This window comes from Eleutherodactylus coqui, chromosome 4, assembly GCF_035609145.1.
Source record: "Eleutherodactylus coqui strain aEleCoq1 chromosome 4, aEleCoq1.hap1, whole genome shotgun sequence".
Lineage (NCBI taxonomy): Eukaryota > Metazoa > Chordata > Amphibia > Anura > Eleutherodactylidae > Eleutherodactylus > Eleutherodactylus coqui.
In genome coordinates this window covers 172,739,106-172,759,486 of record NC_089840.1, presented here as the reverse complement: position 1 = coordinate 172,759,486, position 20,381 = coordinate 172,739,106, and the positions used below count along the sequence as shown (strand labels likewise).

Below are 20,381 nucleotides of genomic sequence, written 5' to 3'. Positions count from 1 at the left end.
ATTTCCAAAATTTGGCTCTGTCACTAAGGCTCAAACAGGCTTTGTCACTAAGGGGTTAAGCACCAGACTCCTGTTAGTCAAATACTGATCACCTATTCTGAGGATGAGTCATCAGTAGTAAGGTTCTGGATAACCCCTGTAAATTCCTGTCTGCTAACAGACTATGTACAGGTAACCTAGTGTGTGAGGCTCACAAAGTCATATGTCCACCTAATTGAGCCTATTATGCGACCCTTTCCTTTTTACAATGTTCATCCAAAGAAGGCAAAACAAAAACTCGAGTTAAAAGCCAATTTTAGTGAAGTAATCAGTGATATAACATGTAATCTTGTAATGTTCAAGAAAGGCGTCCAGGCCACTCTTGTACTCGGTTATTGATTCTCCATCATTACGTCCTGAGGAGAGAGTTCCATGGTAAAAATTGTTAGCTTTTAAATGCTGCAGAGGTCATCAGTGATTCCTTTGTAAATTTTCTATGTTAGTGGGAGTCCACAAAAAATCAAAGGTAACCTGTTGGCACACAGCATGAACCTAGGACAGGTATGCGCATTGGCCCCCATGTATGTCATATTTTGAAATGCTGCGACATTTCAGAACAAACTTTTTGAAGTTTGACTTGGAATGGAGCTCCGAGTCACAGAGGTGGGCTGCATCGCCCTCTACCCGCCTTCTGTATGTTGACTGACCGCTTTCTTCCTACACACAAAAGTCAACATTCCCCAAGGTAGTGAGAGGCCAACTTCAAAATGTGTTTGTCCTGAAATGCCGCAGCATTTCAGAATAATTAATACACGGGGACAATGAGCATATCTGTCCTAGATGCATCGGTGATGGTTCACTTTAACAAGTAGAAAGTGTACTACGGTAAGACTTCACTCCTAATTAGATTTAATTTTCTGCAAAGGGCCACAAAAGGTTACAGAAAGGTAGTAATTACTTTTGAGCATGCTGTCTACCTATCTTTCAAATTTTGATAGCATTGAGTTTACTGTCTTCATATCCACACATGGCTGGTATTCTAAAGGGATTCTCCATGTCTGAGAAGTTCAGTTGGAGGTACAGTCGCTCGTATGGAGCCAGTCCCTATGCGAGCATCATTGCTCTGATTCTTGGGTATCCTGGAGCCTTAACAGTCTAATATTCCCCGAGAAGGCCTTTACAACTCTTTTGCTATATATTCATATACTTCCCCAACCTCATTAAAAAATGGTAATTTGTGTGAATTTATTATTGGCAGATTGGATTGAAATCTGATCAGCCTAGAAATGTAATTTCACTCTCTTAATCTAAGGCTGCCTTCACACAAGGGTATATACGCAGCTATTTATCCGCATAAATACGCCGGCCATCAGAAAGAATGCATTGGATTCAATACATTCAGATGACCCGGCGTATTTACGCAGGTAAATAGCTGCCTATATACCCTTGTGTGAAGGCAGCCTAAGGGTGACTTTACACGCGGGGAACTATCGTCTTAAAAGTTGCTCACTAGAGCGAATAGAAGCGGCGGTTGTTCCATGCAGTTGATGCAAACAGTATTCTGGATTTCAAAAACTGCCATGCTAATACATGGAGAATGGACATTCCCAACGGATAGTTTTGTATGAGAAGGAGAAATGGTTCCATCGAGCAATCGGATATTCTAAAGAAATGTTTTTTACAGAAAGGATACCCGGAGATGTTGGAGGCCTCAGCAATCTCTAAAGCCCAACCAAAAAAATCACTCATTGATCCTTATCCTCCTACTACTAGAAAACGCAATGGAAACACTATATTTGTGACTTGTTACAATACAAAACATATTATAAAAAATATTTTATTCAAGCTTTTGGACACCCTTCTAGGGAACCCATTCCTTTCTAAGGATATCCTACATCAGCTATGAGTATTCTTTAGGAGGAATAAAACTCTTGGGAATATTCTGGCCCCTTCAGGACCCTGGAGGCGCCAGGTAAACTATTATAGGATAAGCGCACTTGTGGCGCCTTTAAATGTGGTATAAACCATTGCAAATGTTGTTCAAATATTTGCCCTAATAGAAGAGAAATGCCTTTTGAAGGAGCAAAATAAAAGCTATAGAATAAAGATCTTCCCAGCTGTGGTTGTAAATATATAGTCTGTCTCCTTGAATGCCCATGTGGCCGTAAATACATGCGGCGCACCATTAACACCCTTCGTGTTGGGGTCAGCAAACACCGCTTCAATATTTCAACGGGCTTACAACACCACATCTAAAATAAAAGCACTCGAACTTCTGCAACTTCAGGAAATGTGAAACTTCTCTACTTCTGGAGGTCGGAACGGTGCGACCTTAGGATTTTGGTACTAGTTGGGGTAGTGCTGCCGATTTGTGTTTTAAGTAGCCAGTAACTTTGCAGAGAGGTTACAGCTCAGTAACCCCAAAGTAAATGATCGCTCTGTGTAAAGCACGCAGTCGGTCATTCGTATGCTTGAGCGACTATTCAGTTGTCCTGTGTAAAGCCATCCTTTCACCAATTAGTTTGTGTTAATGAGTGCACGGTGTTCTGCTCTCAGACTCCTGTTAACATGCTGCTACTCTCTAAGGCAACTATCAAGATACGGAAGTGGCGAAGTGTATTCCCTGGAAATAGTAGTTTTATGTCTATGCCCTGATTATTTGTAATAGAAAAACGCAATAACTGTCATCTCCCGAGAGAGGAGGGGTTACTCCAGCTAATTTTAAATTACTTGCCTGTTCTTTGATAATTAATTGCAAGAAACTGGCATCTCTGAGAGGATGAGATAATTAGGACCCTAATTGCTTCAGTAAACGTCTGTCTGGGATTCCCTTGGCTTATAATTACATGTATGTTTTGGTGGTTATCATTTTGGGTTAACCTCAGTTGAGCAATTGCTGAAGATCAAGCCTCAATTAAGTAGATAATTTTCATATTTAGCCTATTTCACAGATTACTTCAACAGTACAGAGAGGGCTTAATCCAGCGGCAATACCTGACCCAACACATATTCTAGAGGGGGGCTGAGGAAAAAGTAGCTCAGCACCACACTCTTATGGAAGCTGTTTAAATGAAAAATCTGTTTTGGTTGCCCATAGCAACGAATCACAGCGCAGCTTACATTTTATCCCGGCACAATAACAAATGGCTGCGCTATGACTGGGTGCTTTTGACAACACTGAGACCTTTTAGAAGAGTGTGTTGACGGGCTGCTATTCCGTGGCCACCCTGTATTTTTCTAGGCTTCCCATGTAGGACCCCTGCTTAGCTAAATTTGTCTGTTGTTCAGTTTCTGCATGTATAAAAGCTGAACGACGGATCGGCCCGGGTAAACGGTCAGTCGTTTATCTGTGATCGATCTACTGTGAATGGAGGCGGGTGCAGAATGATCCCCGTCCAGTTCCGCCTTCATTCAATCAGTAATGATCGTTCCTGTGTTAAGCACGGGAAAGAGCATCACTGAGACAACTCTCGGGCATCTATGTCTAATGGCCATATAGAACATGTATGCTAGGCTGAGTTGAGCATTCACATGTAGGGGATTTTGAGAGGGAGGGCTGTCGGTTACCACGCATTCAGCTATGCCTAAGAGGAAAAAATCCAATTTAGCAGACGGTAAAGTGGTCATACGTATGTTGTCCATTAGTGATTTTAATTGGAATCGCTAACCTTATGACTTTTTAGGGGTCATCCTGACAGTTTTTTCTCTTGTTGGGTAACCAACAATTATCAGTTTGGATAGTAAGCCTTCCTGCCCACTGACATACATGTACTTCATGGGAGGAGAGGGGTTCACGGGAAATGCTATACATTTATGGCATGTAGATGGCATGGGAGCCAAGTCTACACTATCTGCAGCAGGAGCGAGCTGTGACTGCAACGGTGTGGATCAGAGAGAACACCAAGCCCTGCTGTTAACCCCTTACAGGCTGCCATCAGTAATGGTCACTGCATATATGGAGTTAAAAGGGAGGGAGCTCCCTCTGATGTTTTGCCATGTAATCATAGAGGGCCCAATTGGTTGCTGTGGTAACTGGATGCCAGTTAGGACCTCCAGTTCTACCTGGCTTTCAATGTGAACTATTATAGATGCGTATTACTTGAGTGATCATAGGTTCAAGTCCCATGAAGGGATATAGAAAAGAAACGTTTAACATTGCTTCTGTTACGACCTGTGCTATAATTTTATCCTGCATGGCATACGTTATAAAAAAGAAAAAGGAGCCAAAATGCATTTTTTTTTTGTCCATTTCGCCTCACATGAGCGTAATCAAAAAGGTATTCTGTCCCAAAATGGTACCTGTTTAACCCCTTAACCAAGGATGTAAAGGTACGTCCTGGAGCGTTGCGGTATTACAGCTGACACCCGTGGGCAATAGCTGCAATCGGCTGATCACGGCTATCAACCCTTTAAAAAAAGTAATTAAATTTTAAATCCCCCCCCGCCATATCTATAATTAAAAAATCAAAATCATAACGTAAACATACATATTTGGTATCGCCGCGTCTGTAAAAGTCAGATCTATCAAAGTAGCACATTATTTTCCCCGCACGGTGAACGTCATCCGGAAAAAAAATAAATGAAATGAACGCCAGTTATGCACTTTTTCAGTTACCCTGTCTCCCAGAAACAAAATGCAATAAAAAGCGATCAAAAGGTTGTATGTATTCCAAATTGGTACCAACGGAAACTACAGGACATCCCGGAAGAAATGAGCTCACACACAACTATGTAGACGGAAAAATTAAAAAGTTATTGCGAGCAGAAGATGGCGGCAGAAAATAATTGAAAAAAATTATGTCTTTGAAAAAAAGATACCAATACAAGTTTGTTATCGTAATCGCACTGACCCGTAGAATAAAGATATGTCATTTTTGTTGCAGTTTGGGCGCCATAGAAACAAAACGCACTGAAAGATGGCGGCATGTCATGTTTTTTTTTTTTTCTTTTTTCATTTTACTCAAGTTAGAATTTTTAAAAAAGTTTTTTAGTACATTATATGATACAGTAAATGGCACCATTTAAAAATACAACTCGTCCTGCAAAAAACAAGCCCTAATATAGCAACGTCTATGGATAAATAAAGGAGTTACGATTTTTTTAAAGGGGGGGGGCGCATCATTAGGGGGTTCAAACTACAGCTTGATATGCAGTGCGCAAGCCCTCATATAGCTATGTTGACATAAATATAAAAAAATTATGGCTTTTGAAAAGTCGAGGTGAAAATCTAAAAAAAAATTGTGTCCTGAACTAGGCAGTGTCCTTAACGGATTAATTATCAGAAGTTTTGTTTTGTTTTTTTAATTTCCATTGTTGGCGATGGGCTGGACAAGAGGGGTCTGGCAGCTATTTATCAGCCAATAGTTGAAGTCTTATATTTACCTCGCTGGGCTGAATTTGCTTGTCCATGGGGGTACCCTAGAACATAGCCTTAGGCCCCCCCACTGTTATGTCTGTGGGCATGTATGACTGATTTGGCCTCCTTGCCTCCATATTCTGAAAGCTGTTTGAATTTCCTAAGAATAATGAGCTTCTATAAGTATATGTAGTGTTAATGTTCTCATTATTACTTGTCTTCAGAGTAATGGTGAGCCGCCCCCTCATAATCCTGTCAGTGTTACAGATGCTCTTGTAGGAACTCTTGTTGCGTGATGCTCTAGGAGGTTCTCGCAGGCCGGCTTTGTCTTGGCTTTGCAGACTCTATTGACATAATGAATAGCAGTAGCCTTAAGTAGCGGGGCTGTCCTGGACCTCTCAGCTCCCCATACTGCATCGCCCAGAAATTCAGCTGTAACAGACAAGCCAGCTGCTTGCAGAAATTCCATGTTAGTTGCCATGGAGAGTAAGACGACGAGGCTTCTCCTTGCTACACAAGATGCACAGATAAGTTACTTAAAACACTGACACATCTATTCTGGTTTCCGAAATTCAGAGGAATATATTATTCTGCACTCTGTCTTCCAGTTTTTTTCATCTTTGTGACTCAGACCAGAGTATATAGAAGTTACAATTTTGCAGGAACAAGACTAACTTTGTGAATAGCATTAACACAACTTTTATGGTGGTTATAAGAATATTCCAATTCACAGTTCGAATACATTTACACAGGTCAGGGAATGGGGTGTACAGTAGGTAAAGCTAAAGTCCACTGGTGCAAGCACCAAGTCATGACTGAAGGTGCATTTACACACACAGTTTCTGAAGAATCTGACAGTTCTGAGTGATAATTTTGTATAGGTATTAATTAACTAAATCAGCCCTTCAGTACTTCATTGCATGTATTTACAGAACAGCGGGTTGTCTGTTCTCTAAATACATTGCTATTGTTCTACAGTGGCTGTTAACATTCCTTAACAGGTGTTATCAGTGCTGCCCGTGGAGAACACAGCATTGTGTGAGGAACGAGTATTTCATGCGGACCTTAAGTCAGCGATGGACGAAAAGTGCACGGTAAGTGCACGATGGCTGCACATTAAAGGGGTTGTCTCGAGGAAGCAGTGAATTTTTTTTTTGCCCAGTCCCCCTAATTAAGCATACATTACTAAGCCCCCCTGTAAATGACTTTTTTCTAGCTGGTTTGTACTTACAGTTCCAGCGTTTCAGCAACTTATAAAAATTTTCCCAAGATGGCCGCCGGCTTTTTTCCCCATCGCTTGCTGTAGCCCGACGTGCGCGCTCCCGAGACGCTACCAGCTGTGTCTCCCTGACAACCAGACGCCCCACAGCCGCCGACCGGACCCCTGGATTGAACGCGGCCGACCACGGCACACAGTCACCCACCGCCAGGCAGCAGGTCCCCGTCATAGCGGCAGCCCCCCCATCACAGCGGCAGCCCCCGCCATCACAGCGGCAGCCCCCCCGCCACAGCGGCAGCCCCCCCATCACAGCGGCAGCCCCTCACCCCCATCACAGCGGCAGCCCCCCCCCCCCCCCCCCCCATCACAGCGGCAGCCCCCCCCCCCCCCCCCCCCATCACAGCGGCAGCCCCTGCCATCACAGCGACAGCCCCCCCATCACAGCGGCAGGCCCCCCCCCCCCCCTGTCACAGCGGCAGCCCCCCCATCACAGCGACAGCCCCCCCCCCCCCCCCCCGGCACAGCGGCAGCCCCCCCCCGGCCCATCACTTACCTGGACGGCGGGACAGCTGGGCGGCTTCTCGGGACAGCTGGGCTGCTCTGCACAGAATGGCCGCTCCAGCGCACTCCCGAGCAGTGACAGCTCGTCTGCTCATGCGCAGAAGAGCTGTAGCGGGGAGCACACTGTAGCGGCTCGTGCTGAAAGGAGAAGACCGGACTGCGCAAGCGCGTCTAAAAAAGCAAGCTGCCAGCGAATTTAGACGGAACCATGGAGACGAGGACGCTAGCAACGGAGCAGGTAAGTGAATAACTTCTGTATGGCTCATATTTAATGCACGATGTACATTACAAAGTGCATTAATATGGCCATACAGAAGTGTATAACCCCACTTGGTTTCGCGAGACAACCCCTTTAACACGGAACGATTATCGCTCAAGAGATGGCTATTGAGCGATAATCATGGGTAAAAGGGCCTTGACTCCTAGGGTGACATCACATCAGTACATTACTGATTCTAAAACACCTAAGCTGATGTAGAATTTCTTTTGCTTACCATTTCCTTTACACATTGATATGGAAAGCCAACATTTTTTTCAAAATTCAGTCAGTGGTAGCATAAGTGTGTTTAATGATGATCCGCAGCAGCTGGGGCACTGTTAGCACAAACTGCAGTTGATGAAGAACGTTGAGAGTGCGAGAACTGCAATTGTGAGTGTATGGCAAAGAAGAATGAGCAAGGCCCCTCTCTGCATCATCTGCTTTGGTTTAAAGAACCTGCCGAAACCACAGACATGTTAGACTCTAGACAAGTGCACACATTGCAGGCATGTAGGAGTTATTAAGTAATTGTGTGGCATTTCAGAAAATAAATGCATTGAAAATATGTTAGGAACAGAGCTTGGAGTCCTGGGGGCGGGGCCTTGCTGGCTTCTCCCCACCCTGATGACCTAGACTGTGCATAAGGAAAGCCCTCTCAAACAGGGAGTGACCATTCAGTCTTGGCAGTTTGGGTGGGGAGAGTCCAGCGAGGTCCAGCCCACGTGACTTTACCCCTAGGACTTAAAGCTCTGTTTTGAGCAGATTTTTAAAGTTTGCTTTTTATGAAACTCCATACAGTTTGGGCGAGTATAGCGCCATCACCCCTTCTCACCTACCGTCCTCTCCACTTCCTGCCTTGTCCCCTTACCATCCTCTTTATTTGATTGTCCTCAGGTGCTTCTGTGGCCCCTTCTAACCCCCTCCCTTTCTCCACCCCGATCCGTGGGGCTCCTGTGCTGACAAACAGGCTGCCCTCTTCACCCCTTCTCTTACCCTTGGCCCGCCCACCGTGTCAGCCCAGTTGCTGTTGCAGCCGTGGCCCTCTCACTCCCCATCCGCCCTGCTATCCGCACCTGTGCTGGGGGACAGCTTAGGTTTCCTCACATTCACGAGACCCAGAATCCCCAGTCGGACCGGTGCCCCCCCTCTCTGGACTGCAATCGGCAGTTGTGATGTCTCCTACACACGGTGGTGTGGCTCCAGCTCCCATTCCGCCTTCTTCTGTGGTCGGGCTCCTCAGTGCACTGCCGCAGATTGTGCTACTTCCAGCTGGGCTAGGGCTCTAATCAAGCCCCGAGCTTCTAGGCCTGTATAGGTCGCAACTGGAGGCGGGACTTCTGGTTAGCGCATGGGGATGTCAGGAATTCCTCTTCGGAGCGATTTTGCCAACTGCCCTGTCCATCCCCAACCAGCTCCAGGAACTTCCCTCCAACTACTACAGCTCTACGGAGCTGCTTCCAATCAGCCTTTCATCACCTTGCTCACCATCCCTGGACTAGATAACCTTTGCCATGAAGGGTATTCTACTTTTTCTTCTCCCTGTAAAGAAATGACACTTATTGTGCTTCAGCGTGTTTTTTTCTGGAATAAAAACATTGTTTGGTATGGCGCTTGGTAACCATTATTGCCTTCATTCCAGTCTTTGACATAGTGTCCTAGACATGTAATGTCTATAGGTAATGGCAACTTGGGTTCCTACGGCTGATGCAGTGACCATTAGCCTATCACTTAATCAATGCCTTCATGCGGACCTTCCACTTGCCCAGGTCTACCTCCTTTCCCTAAGCACTGCATCAGTCCTCTCCTTTTTTTTTTTTTGTTTTTTCAAATTTAGCAAAGACAGTGGACCATCACACAAGCCTGGGGTTTGGCAAGCAGGTGTGCCTGTACATGGGCTACTAAGTGTAAACTTTACCCTCACTGATACGAGCAGTAATAATTGTACAGCCAGTCTACGCCTGGTATGAATTACACTGTTATGGCAAGCATCAAACTGCACCATTACTCCCTTCCATAGGAGAAGTAATTTGATTGAGGCAAGACCCTGCATTTCTCATGACTATACAATTTACGGCAAAAGTCATTTCTTCTTCTGCCCCCTTCTATAGGAGGAGTATGTTTCATGACTTGGTATCGTCCATGGCCAGTCAATGATTACAACCATCCTCTGTCATTACCGCCTTTAATAGGAGTAGTAGTAGTAATAGGGTCAGTCTCAGTATCGCCCATGAATACTCAAGAACTGTCTTCCACCCATTACCCCCTTTTCATAGGAGTAATAGACTGTGCGACTTTGTATCTCTCTATCACACATGACCAGTCACTCATGACATCTATCCACTATCTTATCTTCCCCCCTTTGGGAGAAGTAATGGTAGTAAAGTCACTGTCCCTACCATCATCCATCACAATGCCCCCTTCTATAGGAGGAGTAATAATAGTGCTCTGTGACTCTGTGTTTTTCATGTTCCACTATCCAGTCTGACGACTACACTCTCTCATTACCCCCTACTGAAGAGAAGTAATGTTCAGTATCCATTATCACCATAATTATGCAGCTCTAACAAGTCATCTGCCTGATGCCTCCCCTTCATGGGGGAGTGATGGTAGTTCTAGAAGACATTGTATTCATCATGACAGGTCACTAATGCATGCCCCCTCCTACGAAAGAAGTCTCTTATTACGTTACTCTGATTACGCTCCTGTCTATACGATCGTGACCAACAGCAGCAACAACATTATTCTTCATTAGGAGCGACTTTAGTGGTGCTGTGCAATTCTGCCTCAATCATATCTGGTTATGGCAGACCTCGTTAATTATTCACTGGGGCAGAGTCATTGATTTCCAACTTGGCTGTTGTTCTTATTGCTATTGGGCTGCCGTCTTATCACCTCTAAAGGAGATGTGTTCCGACTGCTTCATAATCTAAAGCAGCTTTATTACCCTACTTCTTAGGGTTCCTGCAAACTGTCGAGAGAGCGATATCAGGCCTTGATTCACAGCCCGATATAGCCCTCACAAGGCTACTGAAATGCCCTGGATGCGAGGCGTTTTCACAGGGAAACAGCCTTGCCATCCCAGCAGGGCTGAAGGAATCTCCTGCCTTGGCTGTCACAGCCACAGCAGAAGATAGCGATCTTCTACCATTGATTTCAATGGGGCTGCAGCTGCTACTGCTGGCCCCATTGAAAATGTATGGAAACCCCTGGATGCGAGGTGTTTTCATTTGAAAACAACCGTGCATCCCTGTGGGGGCTCTCTCCATCTCCACTGTAGCTGTCACAGCCGTGGCAGGGGATCACTATATTCTACCATTTTTTTCGAAGGGGCTGGCGGCTTGAAAGCTATGGGAGTAGATCGTGATCCTCTGCAGTGGCTATGACAGCTGCAATGGAGATGAAGGGAATCCCATGCCACTGCTGTCACAGCTGCAGCAGAGGATCACGAAGCTCTCCCATTGCTTTCAATTGAGAAACAATGGGCGATATTGCTAAAACAATTGACATGCTGCGCTCTTTCCCGCATCGCAACATGTTGCCATGCAGGGAAACATCGCAAGTGTGAATGAATCCATTCAAAAGAATGGGTTCCATATTTGTACGAGATTTGTGCGTCTCGCAACGCACTAATCTTTCATATTCTTGCCAGTGTGAAGATGCCCTTAGGAAGTGCAAATATCTTGCTGCTAGACTCTGTCTGACGTGATACAGGACCTTCCAGTATCTGACATTTTCGCTCACATTTGTTAAGTAGCCCCATGGTCTACTGAAAAATAGATTTCTATCCTCAGATATTCCAGGACTGTTAAAATAGCGCCACCTGCTGTCCCTATACGATGTCCATCTCAGTAATTGTCCCACATGGTCGGTTTTGCTTTCCGTTCTGCTCCACTGGGGATGTGGAGGGATCCCTGGTATGGTGGAGGGCTGCTTCAGAAGTTGCTGAGTCTTTTCCAATGTCAAGAGATGTCGAGCAAGTGATGAGTTATGGTAATTTTACACGGGACGAGTTGTCCGGCAAACTGTGCAACACTCACCCCAGTGATGCTCACTGCTATGATGTTACACAGGAGCGAGTATCTCGGCATGGAGGCGCAGCGGGCTGAGGAGCGTTCTCACCCCGCCGCCTACATTCACAGTAAACAGTCATTCGGAAGTGACCGACAGCTGTTTACACGGAACGAGAATTGTTTAGTCACTGCAGGTGTTTACAAGGGACGACCATCATTCAGATTCCCATTGGACTGCGATAATCTGATCAATAATCGTCCCGTGTAAAAGGGTCATCAGACAACAATGTACTAGAGCCTCCATGTCCATCCGTATCACATCTTGTACCCAAGCTAGAGGCGGTACAACAGGAAACTGGAACCTTCATGTCCCCTGTATCACATCTTGCATACAAGCTAGAGGTGGTACAACAGGGTACTAGAGCCTTGATGCCCCTTGTATCACATGTTGTATACAAGCTAGAGGCAGTGCAACAAGAGTACTAGAGACTTCATGACTTCATGCCCCCCCCCCCCCCTCCCCGTATTGCATTTTGTAGAGGCAGTTCAACTGGATACTTGAGCCTCCCTACAAGGGATCAGTTCTCTACAATAAATGATCCTTTTTGCTCTGATAATGTAATCACTTACTTATTTTAACGTTGCAATCACAGAGAAAGTTTCATCCATCCGACAACTTCTAGAGGAGGGATTGTTTTTGGGGTGTTTTTGGCAATGAGTATATTCTATATACATATATGCCCCATATACTCTTTATTTTTTTAGGAGCGTGCATACAGAGTTTACCTTTATTCAAGGCTCTATTTTTACCATATTGTGGCAACTCCTTCTAAAAGTTACTGAATGCATATCTAGACAGACCCCATGTCTCTCCACATGGTTGCACACACAAGTGTTCCGGACTGATGGCGAGTCTACCAATGCAAACTCTAGCATCATAGGAATCTGTGATGGTCTGAGTTTAGATCAGCAGACCTGCGATCACTCCATATTGGTCATGAATACACCTAAATTACACTTGACCTAAAATCTATACTAAAAATGGAGCTTAACTATAAAAGCATGTTTTTATTGTAGTTTTTTGTTTGGTGTCTTTTAGTTTTCTCTAAAGGTTGGTACGATCTGAATTAAAGAATGTTTTCAATGGGTTTATTGTATTTATCTAGATTTGCTGTAGTTCAAATGTCCACATTACAAAGTACACGTCATCCTTTATACTGTTTGTAAATTGGTTTTTGTTGTACTACTGTGTAATCCTAATACTGTACACAATCATCATATTGAAATATTGTACTAATTTAACCTTTTCTTCCCTAGCTGATGACGTTGTGTCATTCCCTGTGTTAGAAATTGACCAGAGTATAATTGTAGACACCAATGGAGCAGGGGATGCGTTTGTTGGAGGTAAATTCATTTTTTGTGGCAATACTTAAAGGATAGATTTTATTGACTGTAATGGCCTAACGGGATCTTTCCCAAATACAGACTCTTGCACATGGCCATATTGTAGCTGTTTTGTACAGTGCTGCAGTAGGGCTGCCATAAAGGTGTATGAGCCCTCTGTTGCATGCCCTGTGTATGCCTCCTGTTTTAGGGCTCATTCACATGGGCATATTGTCACTGCGTATTACGCATGCATATTTCCCATATGTAACACACGGTGAATGGAGGCAATGAATGTATATGGACTTTCATTCTTCCATTCGCACCTGCGTTTGGACTGTGAGTGGACACTGCCTATGATCCGCAGGGGACATAAATTGGAATGTTCTATTTCGCTGTGCATCATATGCAGCTCTTGAAGGACTGTGTATTAAACGCTATCCATTTGCAGGCATCTGCGCAGAGTGGGAAATTTGGGGGGGGGGGGAGTCACCCTGCCAATCACAGCCGTACCAGATCTCTGCCAGCAGAGCAAATGGGCTGCAATGCGTACAGCGCTGTTAGACTCGCAGCATTGTACTCCTACGCCTGTGTGAATTAGCCCATGTTCAGAGTTTTTTGGTATCTGTTTCCTTGCAAATCCAACAGAAGGGAAAATACTCTTTATATATGTAGGTATTCTATTTTTAAAAAAAACCATTGCTCTCTGGGAAGGCAGTGCTCTGAGACCGTACTACAGTGTTTCCCCAAAAATAAGCCCTAGCCCAGTTTTCGGGGGAGGCTTGAAATATAAGCCCTCCCCAAAAAATAAGCCCTAGCTAAACTACATGGGGGAAAAAAAGCAATACTCACCTAGCCCTCACGCTGGTCTGCGGCAGGCTGCCGTGTCCTCAGCATTGACACAGCACTGACTTTCTGGTGACGGGGCTTTGAATACCCCGCCTCCAGCAAGCGAGTGCTGTGATTGGATTATGAGCGCCGCTAGCTCAGCCAATCAGATTCGCCGCTCGATCAGTCAGTGATTGACATCACTGGCTGAGATTAGTTCATCGAGCGCCAGCTCTGATTGGCTAAGCCAGCGGCGCTTGTGATCTAATCACAGCATTCACTTGTATTCAAAGCCCCATCACCAGAATGAGTGCTGTGTCAACACTGAGGACACGGTCGCCTGCCGGACACCAGCATGAGGGACTTGGATGCCGCAGCCCAGGTCGGTATAAGACACCCCCAAAAATAAGACACTGTGCCTCTTTTGGGCCAAAATGAATATGACCGTGTCTTATTTTGGGGGAAACTCTGTACTAAGGAGCCGCATAGACTGTCTCTGAGACCTTTGGGTTCTCATTCACATTAGCAAGCAGAGTCCTGGAATGAACACTTTTCTCTAAAAGTGCACAGCAGCCTCTTTCTAATAGTAATTAGTTAGGTTTCTTAGCTGATGAACTGCATCAATACTACACCATTAAAAAATAGAAAATCGTGCAATTCAATACTATTAAAACAGTTATTAACCGAAGTATCAACATTTTTATTGTGCTTCCTGCAAGGGTCATTCATTCTGAATTATTGCTAAAATCTGTCTCAAAATGGATCAGCTAACTGAGAGCTGCATATAGAGCTTTATGGAGAGGGCAAGAGGGAGTATCTGTGGACTGAGATAGAGGCATACAGACACACCGTGATGCTGCTGCTGAATGTTCTTGTGGTTTTTCGAAACCCAGTGCTGCTCAGTAATGCTGTATAATGTCCTCCATGCTGCTGTTGCTTCCAATGGTGTACTATAGAGTGGAAGGAGACCAGTATGCTCCTATTTTATGTGTGTAGTATATGAAAGCAGATAGTCTCTAATCACAGAAACCACATCTATACTACAGTACTTCTCAGTATGCTCAGAATTTAGCTTTTTTTCTTCAATGTGCAGTGTATAGAAGACGACATATCAGCAGTTTCCTCCCACCTGCTCAGACAGCTGAGTACAGAATACTGTACAAAAACACAGAATACAAGTCATATAATGGGCAGAACGTATATGTTAGCAGCCTCCATTATGTTTTCATGAAATATTTCTGAAGACCACAGCCTTTGTTTTCATTGCAAGCTTTTCTCCTTCAATAGCAAATAATCAATTATGCACCAAATTGTGTTTTTTGTTTACAGGTTTCCTCTCTCAATTGGTGTCAGACAAACCCATGGAAGAATGCATCCGAGCTGGTCATTATTCTGCTAATGTGGTTATCCGACGGTCTGGCTGTACTTTCCCAGAAAAACCAGACTTCAAATAATAAAAGTGAGAAAACCCTTGAGCCACGCCCCCGAGGTTCCTACTTCCTCTTTACTATCTACTTTTCACAGACAGATTAAAGAAACCCATATCTTGTGTTTGTCTCCTCCAAAAATTGTAAAAAGTACCCTCGCTCATACCTCTCTACCTCTGCACCATCGACTGTTGCCCACTATTTGGGGAGGGAAAGGTTCAAAAAACGATTCCCATAATGTGACTTAAAATATTTAGGTTACTAACCTTTAAAATTGTATTATTAAAGGGATGTTCAGATGAAAGGCATGTACAGCTTATCTTGTGCACATGCCATAAATGTCTATTACCTCCACTTCTGAGACCCCCACCTCTCATGAAACCTTGACCCAAATTTTGCAACCCCTGGTGGCAAGCAAATAAAGAAGACTAAAAGAGTTGGGGGTGGACAGCTATACACATTTTGTATTTGTAGCAGCACCTTGGATTGCAAAACGGGGGTCCTGGGACCTGTTCTCTGGATGAGTGATTGGTCCAAGAGGTGAGATGCTCACCTAATGGACTAATGAAATAATACAATATATATAATACAATGCCAGACTTTGCTGTAAAATTACCCAATTCTGAATTACTTACTGCTGCTTTTGAATATTTTGGGAAAAAGGTATTAATACGTAGGTCTTTCAGTTTTTGGTATCAGATCATATGTCCACATATTGGCAAGTTAAGTCCTCAGGCCCCCTGTACAGATGTAGGGATCAAGTGGAATTAAGCGCACACCCTCACTGCTAGAACAGCTGGCATCTCTACATTCTGCTGCTCGGTTCTGGTGCTGAGTTGCCGTTTTATGAACACATAGTGCAGAAGCCTATAGAGCGTGTGTAATTGGATTACTTTCCTTCACCCTGTACTTGTGCACCTCCATGGAAGCTATAGATGATGATATTCTTTAATGATGGTGCACATACTGCCAGAATCAGGTACAGAATTAAATACGGTATGCCAAAATGTATTTAATCCAAGCATGGTCAACGAACACTAGCAAAACTCGTGTGGTCAGAGATGTTTGCTAGTTTTCTGTTGCAGTGATTGGATAGCAACGCACACTTAATTAACAACTTGGAAGAAAGCTTTTCTCTTTTCCTCCCCCTCCCCCATTGTATTAGTATGTGATGTTAGCAGTCTCTGTGACACAATGTGTAATTTGATACTGACAAATAAACCAGAATTTACTTGTATAATTACTCTTACGCTCCTTTTTTTTTTTTACCTGACACTTGCAAATTCTTACAGGACGTACTATATTAAGATTTGCCTGTGTGGCTTCAAAGTTTCTAACCAGTGTATACATAAAGGTAGCTTTTTTTTATTTTTGCATACATGATAATCTCATCTGTCCATGGAACTGAAAAGGCATTCCTTATAGATCCTTGTATCCTAACGATGACCGTAAACCAGGTCTGAAGTGGATGACATATGAACAACTAATCTGTCATGCAATGTTTGGGTGATGCAGTCAAAGAAAATTTTGACTGATGTGACAGACTGGCATTTCATTCGCCAATTGTAATAAACAGCGCTGCCGAAAGATGTGCTTAATTTATTAAGAGGTGTGAACTTCGTAAATGTGATTGTTCTCAGTAAGAGAAACCAAGTAATCTTGTAGATATGAGACCTTTTAATGGGTAACAAAAATACATGATGTTACAGCAAGCTTTCCAACCTATGCAGGATTCTTCCTCAAGCTTATAGAGGAGTAGATCTGAAGAAATATGCATTTATACATACATATGACAAGGTACAGACAAAATAATACCAGTACAAGATGGGTAGAGGAGTAAATAGTCTGCTGATAAGGGATGTGAAAGTTTTATGGTCTCTCAATTTGTGTTAGGAGGTCACCAGGCTAGAGTGTTATCTGTGCTCCAGATTTTTTTATATTCTTCACTATCTACATAACATCATATATTTTTGTTAGCCCTTAAAAGGTCTCAGATCTACAAGATTATTTTTTTCTTGTTGAGAACAATTACATTTTGCTCTACTGGTGACACCGTACCAAACCTTTGTTCTTCATGTGGAATTTTTGCCTCCCTTGACCTTAACCTCTTCATGTGACACCTACAGCTATACATCCTAACTGCACATACCCCATGCAGGTAAGACGCCTATAGCTGGTAACTGCATATGCTGTGTACAGAGCGGGCTCTTGAACCAAATCTGCCCCATACACAGTAGCAGGTTTTTACTGTCTTTGAAAGCCAATACCCACCCGTGACAGCTATCGGAGAGATCTCTGATTGTGGTTGTTAACCCTTTTGAAATGCTGCTTAAAATAAACATTTTTTTTAATTATCACAACAATAGAAAATATTAAGACAAATCTTTCCCAGCCATTGAAATAAAAAAAAATTGGTATCGCTGAATTCGGGAAGGTCCAAATTTATTAAAATATCACATTACTTGTCCTGCATGGTTAACTCTATCAGAAAAGAAATACACGCTGTCAGAACTGCGCTTTTTTGGTCACTCCGTCTCCAAGTAAAAAATTGAATAAAACTCTATTAAAAAGTCATATGTTCCACAAATTGGTACCGATACAAACTACAGATTTGGGAGGTCAAAATATGGTGGCTGAAAGCAAAGTTTCTTGTGTTTGTTTTTTTTTAACTTTTAAGTATTACCAAATTTATATAGCTTTTTTTAATATCTCTAATCATACTGACCCGCAGAATAAAAGACAGCACGTCAGTTTTACTGCACTATGAACGCTGTAAAAATAACACCCCCCCCCCCCCCCCCCAAATGGTACAACTGCAGTTTTTGTGTTTTTTTATTTAGTCATGTTCAGCAGCCATAGTGTCACGGTCTGGATCTGGTTTGGAGCCTCAGTGTTGTAATCCGAGTAGACAGTGTAGTCACAGGAAGCCAGAGGTTGGTTTGTCTAAGAGGAGCAGGCAGGTGGAGCTGGACTATGGGCTGGGAGGCATAATGATCAAGTAATGATGCAGTGGAAGGGCGGGCCTTTTATAATACGTCCGATTAAGAGCAGGGCGCAGCCAAGATAGAGGACAGGAGATAGGATCAGTAGTCCAGAAACTAAGCTAAGGTCCAGCAGGGAAGCTGCCACCTGGAGCATAAGAGCTCCTGGGTCCAGCCCTGACACAGAGTGCTCCCCTCTCACTTCCAAATTCTTTGCACTTTCAGCAGCGTCCAGTGAGCACAGTGCCGTCGGTCAGGTGATGCCACTTCTCCATCACTTGAATAGCAGAGCTGCACTCACTGGGGGCCACCGGGTGCCGATTGCACTGACAGCATGAAGAATTTGGAATAATCGGGGAGTGCCCTGGCTCCTGAAATCTGCTATGGGAACACAGTTAATTTCTAGTCAAATCCGATGGTGCGGATCTTGACTGCGTCTTTTGCAGAAATGTTGCAGATTTCTCGCAGCAGGAAATTCTGCAACATTTCTGCTACGTGTGAACGTACTTTAAAACAGTCTTGGCACCGTTTTTTTTGTCACTGGACTCTAGAAGCTGCATGTTGGGTGCCTGCAACTAACTGTAGAGGGAGCTTACTGCGTACAGTTATTGAGTTCAGTTTTTCGACTGCAGTAAACTCCCTCCGGTGATGTCTGCAGGCTGCCATCTTGTCATGTGCCATACTCCTGTTTAACTAGCTGTAGGAGGACAGGGTTTAATTTTTTTTTTATTACAGTTCTAATTATGCTGCCCTTTATTCCAGAATGCTCTGCCTGGTACACCATGCACATACTACCATCTAACACAATGTGTATCTCCAGCTATAACTGAGTAAGGGGCTTTACCCCAAAGTGTGTCTGTCTATGCTGGGTATAAAATAAAACTGAGAAGCTGAGCTTCTTGTATTGAACTTTATAGTTTGGTCAGCTGCGCCTATACCACCATATTTTTCTCTTCAGTAATGCAGGTGGTGGTCTACTTGGACTGCAGACCCTACATAACACATTTTTTTGCCTCAAACAAGGTGCAGGGATGTCTTTAAAAGAGTGACTGCACATTTTACAAACCTTTGACACGTCCCACTGTGGAGACACCTGGTGATCGCTGAAACAGGGATGCAGTGCTTACTCGAGCACTTTGCCACTTTGGCTGTCTGCATTGCTTTGCTGGCTCCTCTTGGTAGCTGAAGATGGACACATAGAGGTCTTTAAAGACTGACTGTATGGATCTCTATATGTCCATCTTCAGCTGCTGAAAGGAGCCAACAAGCAACGAAGACAGCCGTGGGGACACCATCAAAACTTGTGACATGTTGCTCTGACATATCAAATGTTTGTAAATGGTGCAGTTACTCTAACACATGTTATTTGTGGATGCTAAGCAGTGAAATGCAGGATTTCTAACAAATTTACTGTAGTATACAAAAACCCCTCTGGAGGAAAAAGGAGACGCCTCTTGTGTCCTTTGTGTGATCTGCTAAAGAACTACTTTAGGTACCATTAGGTATTTGCAACCAGTAGCATTCAGACGTATTCCTTTGCATGGGAGAATACCCACATAACAAGGACCTGCTGGTACTAAAGGTGCCTCTACACAGACCGAATGTTGGGCACGTAAGTGGACTACTGCAGACTATCACTTCATGAGCAATAGTTGTTCTGTGAAGGGAGGTGAGCAGGCCGCAGATTGTTTAACAATTGCTTGGTTTTTAGTTCTCCTAAAAACCAAGTGATTCCAACAAGTGAGCAATTTCTCGCTCAGTGCCTTGGTAGTGGCCGTATGTACACGAGATGATTATCGCCCAAATTCACTGTTTACAGCAATAATTGCCCTGTGTAAAGATACCTTAAGCGACTGCATCCTGAGCATCATTTGCTCCATCCTTTGTTTAAAGCATGTTAATCAGAGGCTCAGCAGACTTCTAAAGTGGATGGGCAGCTATAGAAGTGGGATACACATTGTGCTGTTCACTCATGTAATAAAGAATGTAATAACGCTGCATTGGCACTGCAGGGTTAACAGTCCATTCTTCACCAGCAGCTCTCATTGTCCCATAAGTATTTCTTGGTCTGCACTAGCAGTGTTCTTGGCATTATCTTGCTATCAATTTTTACAGGTCAGTCTTCCACATGGTATTCTATGATTTGCAAAAACTTGGAAAATTACAATTTGTGACAATTTCAGTCAAAACTGAAACCTCAATGCCATCTGGCAAGGTTTCATGGCCAGATGGCTTCACTGTCCCCTATTATAATTGATATCCGGAACTGCTTTGTGACTTTATGGTCAATGTGTTTATTGCCATAGCCAATGGACTACCTATTCCCACAGACATGACGCATGCTCACATTACAGTCATCCATAAGGAGAGTAAAGACC

The 20,381-nt window shown here is 43.8% G+C and overlaps 1 protein-coding gene across 2 annotated transcripts in view; it reads left to right on the top strand.

Annotated features, from left to right (window-relative positions):
• The window catches only part of ADK (adenosine kinase), a 115,615-nt gene extending 99,353 nt beyond the window's left edge, over window positions 1–16,262 (top strand). For both annotated transcript variants that reach the window (XM_066600393.1, XM_066600394.1), the window contains exons 10-11: window positions 12,702–12,788; window positions 14,925–16,262. In XM_066600393.1, coding sequence (XP_066456490.1) covers window positions 12,702–12,788; window positions 14,925–15,049 — 212 coding nt within the window. In that variant the 3' untranslated portion in view covers window positions 15,050–16,262. The remainder of the gene's footprint in view (window positions 1–12,701; window positions 12,789–14,924) is intronic.
• Window positions 16,263–20,381: the final 4,119 nt, after the last annotated feature.